At 50.6% G+C, this 14366-nt stretch overlaps 1 protein-coding gene across 1 annotated transcript in view; it reads left to right on the forward strand.

Annotated features, from left to right (window-relative positions):
- Positions 1-4310: 4310 nt before the first annotated feature.
- Positions 4311-14366, forward strand: part of LOC119337633 (probable transmembrane ascorbate ferrireductase 2) — a 29883-nt gene continuing 19827 nt past the window's right edge. Inside the window, exon 1 of the mRNA XM_037609801.1 lies at positions 4311-4577. Coding sequence (XP_037465698.1) covers positions 4428-4577 — 150 coding nt within the window. The 5' untranslated portion in view covers positions 4311-4427. The remainder of the gene's footprint in view (positions 4578-14366) is intronic.

Here is a 14366-nt window from a genome sequence, read left to right on the forward strand (position 1 = left end):
CAAAGTCCTTAATAAAGAGATGAGGCTCTGATGCCAATTGAAAGGATCGATATGGTTGACTAGAGGGGGGGGGGTGAATAGGCAACTAACAATTTTTAGACTTTTCTTTAACAATTTAAACCTTGCAACAAAATAGGTTGTCTAGATGTGCAACTACGTGGACAACCTATGTGATGCAAAGACAACTAGCACACTAGCAAGCAATAGATACAACACAAGTAAGCTTGCAAAAGTAAAGGCACAAGATAACCAAGAGTGGAGCCGGTGGAAACGAGGATGTGTTACCGAAGTTCCTTCCTTTTAAGGGGAAGTACGTCTCCGTTAGAGCGGTGTGGATGCACAATGCTCCCCAAGAAGCCACTGTGGCCACCGTAATCTCCTCACATCCTCACACAATGCGAGATACCGTGATTCCACTATTGGTGCCCTTGAAGGCGGCGACCGAACCTTTACAAACAAGATTGGGGCTATCTCCACAACACTTGGAGGCTCCCAACAACACCATGAAGCTTCACCACAATGGAGTATGGCTTCGAGGTGACCTCAACCGTCTAGGGTGCTCAACACCCAAGAGTAACAAGATCCGCTAGGGATAAGTGGGGGGAATCAAATTTCTCTTGGTGGAAGTGTAGATCTGGGCCTTCTCAACCAATCCCGAGCAAATCAACAAGTTTGATTGGCCAGGGAGAGAGATCGGGCGAAAATGGAGCTTGGAGCAACAATGGAGCTTTGGGGAAAAGAGGTAGGTCAACTTTGGGGAAGAAGACACCTTTATATAGTGGGGGAACCAATCCAACCGTTATCCCACTGAGCAGCCCCGCACAGAGCGGTACTACCACTTAGGGCGGTACTACCGCTCTTACCCAGCGGTACTGCCGCGCTGACAGGGTCCTGACCCCAGGGCGGTACTACCGTGGGGGTAGGTGCGGTACTACCTCTTGAAGCGATACTACCGCCACTACTACCGCACTTAGTACTGCAAAACCCAACACGAAAAACATCGTTCTCGAATCGAGGCGGCAGTAGCCCGGAACCACTGCGGTACTACGGCCGAAGACCACAAGCGGTACTACCGCTCGGAGAGCGGTACTACCGCTCTGGGAGTGGTACTACCGCTGGGGAGCTTCGGCGGTACTACCGATGTGGACCGCGGTACTACCGCTGGGGCAGGACAAAGCATACTCAGGGGAAAAAGGCAGATCCAATGAAGCGGAAGGAAAACGACGGGTGTGATATGGATGTGTACGTGTTGATTCCACCCTAGCCTTACCAAAACGGATCCCCTCTTGATAGTACGATGACTCCTACGAAACTAGTCCACCAACAACGAAACGAAGGAGCTACACCGTCTTGAATAAAACACCGAGGGGAGATAATCGTCTCGTGCCAAAGGATGAATCTCTGAAAGAACTTAACGCACATGATTAGTCCGCACAAGCATTGTCATCAATCACCAAAACATCTTGGGGATAAATATGCCCTTACAGGGTGGCATAAGGAGATAGACCATGCCTTACAAAGCTCCTCAATTCATCCCGAGCACCATGCCATTCTGGGCATGACATACAACCAATTCTAGTCCGCAGAGGCCGGAATTGCGGAGGCCTACATAAGCCTCTCGAAAGGCTTTGAGGTATGTCAGTTCGTACAACTTCAATGTTTTAAGTTTAATGCTTTTATACGCCGAGTAGCCCTTTAAGGACATGTTTTGAAAATAAAGTTGTCCGAAGACTTATTTAACATAATTTTACCAGACACAGCTTATGCTTTAATAGTATATATACAATAGCCCTCGAGCCTTGAGTTAGTTTAACAAACTTACTTGGGGGTCAATTTGTTATTTCGAAAGCTATATCCGAAGTGAATATGTAGTAGCCCCCGAGACATTCATATGCAAAATCGTTACTTTCTCCTGCATATTATCTAGACTTGCATGTGTAGGGTGTTGCTTGGCTTGTGTGAATTGCAAAAACTTGCCAAGAACTAAAATTAGAAAAAAGTTAAGTTTTTTTTGGTCAATTAGTCTAACCACTCCATCTAGACCTACTTACGATCCTACACCCACACACCGCCCAGGCTGCTTATCCTTTCACGTGTGTTCTCCTCCACTCGTCCTCCCTCCTACATGAGCCCAATCCCCTTTCTTTCTCTCTTCATTCTTCTCAAACCAGCAACCGCATCCATGGCTACCTGCTTGCCGAGGTCCCTCTCTTCCCCTATGTTGGGATCCCTCTCCCATAAGGCGAGTGATAGGCGTCGATTGACTGATAGAAATTTCGGCCGATCGCCGCGCAGCCGCCCGATTCGGCTTTCTCGAACCATACGATTGCTTCCTCCTCCTTCCCCACATCCAGCCCTCTTATATTTTCCCCAACAAAAACCGCTCCTGGACGGTGCCACCGGCCTTTGCCATACCCCCACGCGAGGCAACCGAGCTCGAAGCACCGCCGCAGCACCGCCGCACCACTAGTTCGTCGCCGCTCGTCGTTCTCGCAGATAACCTCCCATAACCACAACTATGAACTAGTGTTGCATCGAACCGTCGAAGGAGTTGCATCCCCAGTCAGCGAAGTACGTAGTTGGGTGAGCTTCTCTCCATGTCCTCGACAACCAGATGTGCTAGGCGCCATGGCCGAGATGCAACTGACCACGTCGATGGCGTTTTTTTGCTGCAATCCTGTTGTGATTTTGCTAGTACCATTCCATTTGTTTTTCTACCACCACCAACCCAAAATCTTCCACCAAGGTGATTTTTGCTGGAACTGGCGAACCAATTGGCTACCATCGTACTCATTTTTTGCTGGAAGCCAACCAAATTTGCTACCATGTTTTTTGCTAGAAATAGTGCCCCATTTTGTACTCACCCTTTCGATTTTTGCTACTACCAACATTTGTTGATTTTTGATACATCCATCCCCATAGTGTGCCAAGACCCGTGACTGTATTTTTTTATGCAACCATTGTCAGTTTTTATTACCACGTTTTGTTGATGATTGGTACATCAATTTTACGAGGTTGCTACATCGCCCGTTTTCCTCGTCGTTTTTACTACAACCATTGTTTGATTTTGCTGGAACCGGCGATGACCATGAGAGCAGTTTTTTTTGAGCGGGAGGGGGGAGGGGGTTTATGTGCGAGAGCAGCGAGTGATGGTAAAATGGTGGTGCGGCGAGCTACGGTGGTGCTGCGAGCTCGATTGCCTCACGCGGGTATGGCGTAGGCTGGCAGCACCGTGCGAGAGCGAATTTTGTTGGTGAAAACATAAGAGGGCTGGATTTGGGATAGGAGGATGAAGCAATTTTATGGTTTGAGAAAGCCAAATTGGGCGGTTGCGCCACGACCATTCAAAATTTGAGTCGGTCGACCCACGCCTATCACCCTTAAAAGATAAAGGGTCCTGATAACGTCCACACGCGTGGTATACTAGACATCCGTCCACGCATTGCGTGTGGCGTGAGCGAGGCAGCCCATGTGGGCTGTGTGTGGGCGAATATTAGAATTGCCCACATGTATGGGCACAGCTACTTCGTGCCATACGCCCAACAAATACTACTCATCTTCACCCTCGCGTGTTGCACGAAACAAAAATGCCTACACGTCCTGACGCAGCTACTTTAGGTATCCGAGGGATGGCGATTTAGTTGCCATCCGAGATGGCAAATGTAGTTGTAAAAGTATGACAACTCTATCTGTTTTGGTTAGTTATAATTGTCATGTCTAATTTATGGTAGTTGTCACTGTAATCAAACCATAGTTGCCGTGTGTGATTAACTACTTGTCACATATAGTCAAATAGCAGTTGCCATGTGTGTTTACCTAGTTGTCACGTGTGGTCCAAGCATATTTGCCATGTATGATTAATCATAGTTGCCATGTGTGTTTATCTGGTTGCCACGTATGCGCAATTGCAGTTGCCGTCTAGCAACGAATCATAGTTGACATGTGTGTTTACCTAGTTGCCACGTACGTGTAACTGCAGTTATCATCTAACAACGTACGAGTGTCGTGTGGGCGAAAAACAGTTCGCCTACCGTGGCAGAACTAGTTCGCCCACACAGCGCAGCTGGCAAACTGCGTGTTGCAGGGCGTGTGGGCGGACTCTCCAACGCCCACACACCAATCTTGTTTTTAATGTGTCAAGATTCGTGTAAATTTTACTGGACGGTGATCCACGCATGTGCGTGTGGGCGTTATGATTTGGCAAAACTGCCACGCTTTTGGGCGTTATCATTTGGTCCGAAACGAGATATAGCTGAACTGAAAGCTCCTTCCGTAAATACGCCTATATAGTTATGAAAACGCTCTCTGCTGACGCCCGTGAACACACTCTCGTCCGCTTCGCAAGATGACTTGCACAGATCGGCGTCTTTGCTCTAGCTTCCCTAATCGTCCTTCCCTCTACGCGCCCGATCTTGCCGACGGAGGCGATGGTGGCGGTACCCGCGGTGAGGTTCCCGATGTCCGGCCTCGCACGGCTGCTTGGCGTGGCCGCGGCAGCGGTCATCGTCGTCTGGGCCGTCCACTTCCGCGGCGGTATGGCGCTCTCCGCCGAGAAAGACAAGCTTCTCATCTTCAACGTAATCGAGAAAAAATATCTCTTGTTTCCCTTCTATTCTGTTGCATATCTCGTTTTGGACCACGGATCACCTGTTGATCTTGCTGCCGCCTAGTGGGGAAAAGTTTTATTACTCGATCCTGAGATCAGGATTGAGGGATTTAGATTCCACTATTATGTACGGACCAACCGACCAAAACCAGTCCAAAGCAGGCCTGTTCACAGTATCATACAAAACTAAATTAGTGGGATTAGCTCTTGCATCTGAACCCTGCAAAAGTAGCAATGTGAGAGATTTTGTAGCGAATCTGTGAGATTTAGGATGGTGGGTAATTCAAGGCTTGGGGTGATCTCGTATTTACCACTGAGTATCGAGTATGTGATCAAGGGCTGTTTTAATTTCCAGCAGCAAATCACCATTGGAACTTGGTGAAAAGCTTCTCCTTTTCACCGCTTCTTTTCCGTGTGGGTTTGTGTGACATTATTCTACTTTGTGTTGTGGTGAAACTTTGTTAATTTCTTTCAATTGGGTTATTAAGACTTACAAAATTTTGGATTGGGAAGTAGCCTGGAACGCGGGTTGGTCCCGTTCGGTGACATGGGGTCGTCAACCCAAATCGAGGATCGGGGTAGAGTCTGGATCGAAAAGGTTTGGTCGCCGGAATGTGACCCAAATGTAGGTGTTGCCATGTTTATGATGGCGGAATTGGGTTAACACTTACAAAATTTTTGGATTGGGAAGTAGCCAGAACGCGGGTTGGTCCCGCTTCCGGTGACATGGGGTTGTCAACCCAAATCGAGGATCGGGTAGAGTCTGGATCGAAAAGGTTTGGTCGCCGGGACGTGACCCAAATGTGGGTGTTGCCATGTTTATGATGGCGGAATTGGGTTAAGACTTACAGAATTTTGGATTGGGAAGTAGCCTGGAACGCGGGTTGGTCCCACTTCTGGTGACATGGGGTCGTCAACCCAAATCGAGGATCAGGGTAGAGTCTGGATCGAAAAGGTTTGGTCGCGGGGACGTGACCCAAATGTAGGTGTTGCCATGTTATGATGGCGGGTCAACTGTCAATCCTTCCCTGTCCCGCTGCAGCTTTCTTCAATGGTTGAGATGAGTAGTTGCTTGAGAACATGGAGCCGCGTGCGTTGAACAAGAGATAGATGAAGCAGAAGCGGCGGTGTACTGAGTCCAGTAACAGAGTTGAATTAGGGCCCTGGAATGACCGCTGTTTGGCTTTAGTGGAGTCTAGTAGTTTGGTACTTAGAACAAGCAAAAACGCATGATCTTTTTGCTCTATTTTCTTTGAAATATATTTTCTGATTGCAGCATCTATCCGGATTTTTTGAGGGCTCACATCCCGACCCAAAATAATGTGTTGAGGAATAGTACCCCTCTTCGACCCTCGATTTCAATCGTTGCGATCCTCATCCTCTGATCATCGTTCCTAAATCCGATCGTCCCGGATTCTTGCCAGCTATGTGTGAGGCACCAGCTATGGATCTCATAGGGGAACCACATGGTCGCTAGGGATTTGAAGCAAGGAATGAGAGTTGGAGAGAAGAGAGAGATGTGATCGGAGAAGAGGGTGAGATTCAGACGATACTTCTCATTATTCAAAATGCCTCCTTAGGTTTTACACACTTAAATAACGCACACACTCACCCAACGGCTTGTGGGCTGCACATCACTGCTGACTCAACTCAGCCAGCCACTTTGTTGGCCTTGTCTTCAGCCCAGGCGCCAGCCTCTGTGTCTTCGTCCATATCAGGACTACGGTAGAGGATGGGGATGTGACACTTTAACCTTCTTGAGCTTCAGCTCCTTCCTAGATAGTGGCGTCCGGAAAACGCCTCGGGAGCACATAATAATCTTCCTAGGTGGCATGCTCCACTGGAACAGAAGACCAACTATCTTGATCTGCGGAATGGCCGCGTTGCCCTTCTTCACCATGCGTCGCTCCAAAATCTCATGTGGAATCAGAGGACCCGCCGCCAAATCGACCGGAGACAGTAGTTCGGAGAAAACCGGCGATTATGAAGGGTTTGAGCTGTGATACGTGAAATATATGATGGATACAACTGTCCGGCGGCAAGTCCAGGCGGTCGGCAACATTGTCAATGTGTTCAGTGACCAGAAATGGCCCACAGAACTCGAGCCCAAGCTTGGCGCGTGGTCTGTTGGCGACGGAGGACTGTGCATAGGGCTGTAGCTTGAGCAACACATGCTCGCTGCCGACGAGCTCCTTGTCCTTGCGGCGCTTGTCCGCCTGAACCTTGATGTGCTCATGCCGATGGCGCAACTACTCAAGAAGCAATTCTGGAAAATCCTGACGGCCGTTGCAAGCTCTGCTAGAGAAGTAGGCGCATCCTACCAACATCACTGTGCCGACGTTTGGTTCAATTTTGTGGACAGCCTTAAATGGAGAACACCGCAGTGATGAATGAAATGAAGAATTATACCAGAATTTGGCCATCGGGAGCCATTTCTTCCGTTGCTTCGGGCTCTCATGAACTGCATGACACAATTACTATTTTAAACGTTGATTGACGCATTCGGATTGTCAATTAGTTTGCGGATGGTAGGCAGTGGGGTAGCATAGTCTGGTTCCGACCTCTTATGAATAACTTACGCCAAGAAATACCAGTAAAAACTCGATTTCTGTCGGACACAATTGAGGCTGGAACTCCATGTGATCGGACCACATTATCAACAAAAGTAGTGTCCACAGATAAAGCAGCGTAGGGATGTTTCATTGGCCTTTAGTCCCAAACAAGTTGGGGCAGGCTAGAGGTGAAACCCATAAGATCTCACGACCAACTCATGGTTCTGGCACATGGATGGTAAGCTTCAGTGCACCCCTGTCCATGGCTAGTTCTTTGGTGATACTCAAATCCTTCAGATCTCTCTTTACGGACTCCTCCCATGTCAAGTTCGGTCTACCCGGACCTCTCTTGACATTAGCAACATGCTTTAGCCGTCTGTTATGCATCGAAGTTTCTGGAGGCCTGCGCTGAATATGCCCAAACTAGTTGGACAAGCTTCTCTTCAATCGGCGCTACCCCAACTCTATCTCGTATATCATCATCCCGGACTCGGTCCTTCCTCATGTGGCCACACATCCATCTCAACATGCGCATCTCCGCCACACCACACTGTTGAACATGTCGCCTTTTAGTTGGCCAACACTCGGCGCTATACAACATTGCGGGTCGAACCGCCGTCCTATAGAACGTGCCTTTTAGCTTTTGTGGCAGTCTCTTGTCACGTAGAATGCCAGAAGCTTGGTGCTACTTCATCCATCTGGCTTTGATTCGATGGTTTACATCTTCATCAATATTTTGTCAAAGGATCAACCACCACCAAAATTACCGCAAATCCATCTGATTTCGGCAAGCCATCAATAAAATCCATAGTAATGTCGTTTCAGGGTTGAACTAGTACTGGCAGAGGCTGTAGAAGACCAGCTGGGACAATATTCTCATGTTTCACTTGCTGACACACCACACATTGTTTCATCTACATCAACTTGGCATTTCATACCCAACCACTTGAACAATTTGCAAAGCCGTTGATAAGTTGCCTAGACCCTAGAATGACCACCACCAACACTTGAGTGAGAAGCACTAAATCAACTTGGTTTGCAGAGCTGAATTATTGCCTATCCATAATCTGCCGTTATGCTTGATCAAGCCCTCCTCCAATGAGTACCCTTGGTCATCTGGACTTGCAATAGCCAATGCGTGTGTAAGCTACTTTTTGTATCCAACCTTTCCTCTGCAATCCCACCCCCCTTCTCCAAGCTCATCCCCTCTTCCTCACCTGCTCCCTCTAGATCAGGGGTTTTACATTGGTATTTAGAGCCAATTTCCGCCGGAATTTCGTTTCCCCTCGTCGCCCGCGGCACTATCTGAAGCTTGGGAGCGGATCGGTAACATCCACCGCGCCGGTGTGAGTTGGCTGGATCTCACACAATCTGTCGCGGGGTTCGATCCCTTCCAAGCGAGTGCATGGCGCCCCACAAGCCTTCCGTCGCGACGTGGCGGGTTCTGGACGCCATGGAAGAAGGGAACTCCGACCTCACCAAGATGCTCGAGTCCTTCTCCAAGTTTGACGAACAAGCGGCCCTGCACGACAAGCAGTTCGAGGTGCAGACCGCCTTCAACAACCAGATCTCGCAGGAGCTGCAAGGCCTCTCGCGGCAGCTGGATCTGACCCAGGCCGACGTGTATGCGGCCCGCAAGGTTGTCGAGGGCTCGTCGTCTCCCGCAGGCTCCGTTACCACGATCGCACCACCACCGCCGCCGCCGACACCACCTTCACCTCATCAGCAGCCACATCACAACGATCCGCTCCGCCCCGCCTCCGCTCACGCCCGATTGGGGGGTACGCAGCTCCTGCTCATCCCGACTCCCCCTCTCGGCGTGACCATGACCACGTTCACCGCGCCACCGCCCAGCCCCACACACCACGAGAGCAACTACCACATGCCTCTGAAGCATGATTTTCCCCACTTTGATGGTACCGCGCCCTACCTCTGGTTGGATCGTTGTTTGGCGTATTTCGAGCTCTACAAGGTGGGCCAGCAGTTTTGGGTGCCCACCGCCGCTTTCTACATCGAGGGGCAGGCGGCGCATTGGTTGCAGGCATTTCGCCAGAGCCACTGCAATTTGTCATGGGACATGTTCACAGTTGCCGTGCTCGAGGAGTTCGGCGTCGATGAATTCGAGCTCGTCATCCACAGGCTGCTTCAGCTTTGCCAGACCGGCAGTGTCTCCGACTATCGCGTGGCCTTGGATCCCTTCATCAACTCCCAAGTTCTTCGTCACACAGTTTCTTCTGGGCCTGAAGGATGGATTGCGTGCTGCCTACGCCTGCAAGCACCGTGAAGCATCACTTGCGCATCGGTTCTGGCGCGCATCCAGGAGGAGCTGGTCACGACACGCCTGCGGGCACACCCTGTTCCTCCTGGACGACCGCCACCAGCGAACGCCGCACCACCACGGCAAGGGGCTGCATCGCGGGCTCAAGGCGATGAGTATGCATGGTAGCGGCAACTCCGTGACTACCGGCACGCCTACAACCTCTACTTCAAGTGCGGCGAACGCTACTCCCGCGAGCACCGCTGCACGCAACTGCTCATGATCCATGTCGGCGAGCATGGGGAGGTCCTCTCGGATGACGCGATTCACGCCCTCGAGCTCCTCGACAACCCTGCACCTTGCGCCGGCGGCCGAGTGTTGCACTCTGTCAGCGTAGGGCATCGCCGGCTCCGACTCGCCAAGTACCATTCGCCTCCGCGCCCGGGTCGGCAACCAAGTCATGCTGCTCCTCCTCGACTTGAGCAACACCCACAGCTTCGTCAACAAGAGCTTCGTCGATCGAATCGGAGCTTACACGCATGTACTGCCACCCGTCGAAGTCCGCGTCGCCAATGGCGATCTCTCACCTGTGACCGCATCGTCCCTGAACTGAAGTGGTGGATGCAGGGGCACAGGTTTTTGACACCAATGCGTGAGCTCGACATTAGAGCCTACGACGGCATCTTGGGCATGGACTGGCTGTTGCAGTTCAGCCCCATGCCAGGACAAGTTTGTCTCCTTCATCCACGAGGGCGAGCAAGTCACGCTGCGGGGAGTCCAGCCCAAGACCACCAACACGCTGGCACCTGTGGAGCTGGACGAGCTCCGCAAGATGATCGCCGACATCGAGGTTTGGGCAATGGCCATGTTGGACGCGTGTACGCATGTCCCTGCCAAACGCAAAAATCCCAGCCACGCCCTGATTAGCGACCTCCTCGACGAGTTCGCCGCGCCCCACGGCCTGTCACCGCATTGCCGGTACGACCACGCCGTCACCCTGGTGGAAGGGGCGATCCCCGCTAACACCAGACCCTACCACTACTCGCCGCTCCAGAAAGACGAGATCGAGCGGCAGGCTCGCGAGATACTGGACTCGGGCGTCATCACGCATAGTGTCGGCCCGTACGTCGCACGGGTCCTGCTCGTCAAGAAGAAGGGCGACACATGGCGGTTTTGTGTCGATTACTGCCGGCTCAATGATGCGACAACCAAGAACAAATTTCCCTTGCCGATTGTGGATGAACTCCTCGATGAACTGGCGGGCGCTGCGGTCTTCTCCAAGCTCGAGACAGACGTCCAGCGCAAGGCCATGTCCAAGCTCGCCGGCCTCCAGTTTCGCTTCCTGTACAAGTGCGGCCTCGACAACGGCGCGATAGACGCGCTCTCTGGAGTGGGCAAGCTCATGGACGTGGCCGCGCTCTCGACCTGTCAACTGGCCTGGTGCAGGAGGTCACCAACTCATACGAGACAGACGCCGATCCCCAAGAGCGCCTCTAGCACTTGGCCATCCACAGCCCTGATGACGTGGGCGGCCACTCTGGCATCACCGCAACGTACCACCGCGTCAAGAAACACTTTGAGTGGTGCGGCCTGAAGAAGGATGTGGAGGAGTTCGTGCACCAGTGCGCCGTCTGTCAGCAGGCCGAGCGTGAGCACACCAAGCCGGCGGGCCTCCTCACGCCGCTGCCCATCCCCTCTGCACCATGGGAGGATCTTACCATGGACTTCGTCGAGGGCTTGCCGGCATCGGAGGGCTACGACTCCATCATGGTGGTCGTTGACTGCTTCACCAAGTTCGCACACTTTGTGCCACTACGCCACCCCTTCAATGCTGCTCAAGTGGCCTGTGCGTTCTGGGACAATGTGGTGAAGCTGCACGGCATACCCTCCTCCATCGTCTCGGATCGTGACAAGGTCTTCACTAGCAATTTGTGGCGGGAGCTGCTCGCGGGTGTGGGCACCAAGCTGCTGTACTCCACCGCGTACCACCCGCAAATGGCAAGAGCGAGCGTGTGAAGCAGTGCATGGAGATGTACTTGCGTTGCGCCGTCCACGACTCCCCCAAGAAATGGCGCCGCTGGTTGCTGATGGCTGAATTCTGGTACAACTCCACTTTCCGTGCCTCGCTGAATTGCACCCCGTTCAAGGCCCTTTACGGTAAGGAGGCCAATTTGGGCGCCATGGCGACATGGGCGGAGGCCATGCCGGCCGGCGAAGACTTGGACTGGGCAGAGCACACGACAATGTCCGTGCTCACCTAGCACTGGTTCAAGAAACAAGCTGACAAGCATCGCGTCGAGCGCTCCTTCCAAGTCGGCAAACAGGTGCTCCTGAAGCTCCAGCCGTACGTGCAGCGTTCTGTGGTCTCTCGCCCGTGCGCCAAGCTCGCCTTCAAGTTTCGGGCCGCTGGCCTACAAGCTGGATCTGCTGCCGGACAGCTGCGTGCACCCTGTCTTCCACGTCTCGCAACTCAATCCCTTCACGCCAGACTACTCGCCGGTGTTCGCCGATCTTCCCCTCGTCCAAGACCTGTCCGCCACGGCAGCAGAACCATTCAAGATACTCGACCGACGCATGATGAAGCACGGCGACGCGCCAGTGGTACAGCTCAAGATTCAGTGGTCACCCACAACCGCTGACACCGCAACCTGTGAAGACTACGACGTGCTTCGCCGGCCATTTCCAACGGCTACCATCTGGCAGAGGAGGCCATTGCTTAAGGAGGGGAGAATGTCACACCTGTCCATCCCATGGACAGTGTGACTTGGCATGCCTGGCAGGTGGGGCCCGTCTAGCTAGCATGTGCGTCGTGTGTTAAATAGGCCACTAAGGCCAGCCTGTTGGCCGAGGGAATCATGCTTGTGTAAGCTACTTTCTGTATCCAACCTTTCCTCTGCAATCCCAACCCCCTTCTCCAAGCTCATCCCCTCTTCCTCACCTGCTCCCTCTCACCTACCTCCGATCGCCGATCCCCTCTAGATCAGGGGTGTTACACTGTGGTCTGTCAGGATAATAAATGGCTCATGCTGCAGATATTGCCGCCATTTATGACCTGCAATAATCACTGCTAAGAATTCATTTCCATAAACTGAGAGCATGCAGTTAGCAACCCCCAATGCTTTACTTAAATACACAATAGGATGATTGTTTTGTGAAATCACATCACGAGTGCCTGAATCGCAGGCGTCAGTTTCCACTGTGAAAGGCTGATGAAGTCAGGCATGCCCAGTATAGGGGTTTTAGACATAGCATGCTTCAGTGTTTCAAATGCATTTGTGGCTTGAGGAGTCCAGAGAATTCTTAGTAAGTAGGGACGTCAGGGGTTTAGCTAGCATACCATAATTGTTGACAAATTTATGGCTGTAACTCGTGAGCCCCGGAAATCCTTGTAGCTCCGTCACATTTGTCGGCTGGCACCATTTGAGCGTTGCATCCGTCTTCTCTGTGTCAGTTGGCCACTCCCTCGCTAGATATGATGTGCCACAAGTAATGTATATTGGATTGGGCGAATGAACATTTGGATTTCTTTGCAAACAGTTGATTGGCAGGCACAATCTGCATCACTAACTGTAAGTGCTTCACATGCTTTCCCCAAATGCAGCTATAGATAAGTATATATATGTTATCCAGGAACATAATGTCGAATTTGCAAATGTGGAGCTCGAAAATCGAACTCAGAACTGAAACGTAGCCGCGCGTTTGTGAGTCCAAACGACATTACTGAAACTGGAAGTATCTAGAATGGGTTTTAAATGCAGTTTTATCTTCACCAGAAGCATGCATCCGTATTTGATGATAACTAGCTCGTAAATCCAGTTTGGAGAAGAACTTAGAGCTAGCCAATTCATCCAACAGTTCGTCAACAATTGGCAGTGGAAACTTGTTCTTAATTGTTACTTGATTCAGTTTCCTGTAGTCTACGCAATCTCCAACTGCCCCCCTGCTTCACAAGGAGCACATGTGATGCATAGGGACTCATACTGTGGCTGACAATGCCTGCTACGATCATCTCTGCCAGTTGATGTTCGATTTCATCCTTTTGTTGTGGTGAATAGCGATACGGGGGAGAGTTGGGAGGGTGATGGACAGGTTCCAATGTTAATGCTTGATCATACAGTCGATGCGGCGTTAGTGTTTTTGGTTCAGCGAAAACATCCACATATTCAGTAAGCAGCTGTTCCATATCAGGCTCTAGTGGAGAAATGTGTACAGGAGAGTCAGGTGTCTCTTGAGCAATCGCGACCATGGCTCAAATGTCATTGCCCACCAATGCATTGTTAACTTGCTCAACAGAAATTGCCTGAAGTGTGGCTAGAGTAACTGACCGGATGCCATGCAGTGTAACAGGCACACCTGCTTGCAGGAACTGCATAGAGTTGGCTTCCCAGTCACAGGTCATAGGACTATGTAACTTCAATCAGTCCTGTGACGCCCGGGTAATTAAGCTACAGTGATCCTCTGCTAATGGTGCCACGTCACCTCGTTTATAGTTGCTAATCTCGAGTTAGTTCGAAACCGATTCAAATTCAAATTCAAAAATAGGCAAACAATAAAAGTTTTCAAATATTAAAACTAAAATGTTCGGAGTGAACCAAATATTGCATAGATAATTATGGTGGAGAAACCACACTTTTATAAAATGTTTAAATACTGTTAAATGAATAAAAGAGTAGAAAAAACAATTATTTTAATGCTTTAAAAATAATAAACATTTTCAAAACTAAATTGTTATAAGTATTAAACTATTGTGGCAGTGGCATAATATGTAAAATCCTATTTAGGTGCCACTTTGGTAATTTACTAAAACTAAAATAATAGGAAACTAAAAGAAAGCAAAGTATAAAAAAAACAGAAAACAAATCTAACTAAAAATAAAAAAAGAGGCACCCCCCCCACTGGGCCATCTGTGGCCCAGCTGGCCAGCCCAACTGGGCAAAGGCCCAGCCGGCCG

This window comes from Triticum dicoccoides, chromosome 7B, assembly GCF_002162155.2.
Source record: "Triticum dicoccoides isolate Atlit2015 ecotype Zavitan chromosome 7B, WEW_v2.0, whole genome shotgun sequence".
In the NCBI taxonomy this organism is placed as follows: domain Eukaryota; kingdom Viridiplantae; phylum Streptophyta; class Magnoliopsida; order Poales; family Poaceae; genus Triticum; species Triticum dicoccoides.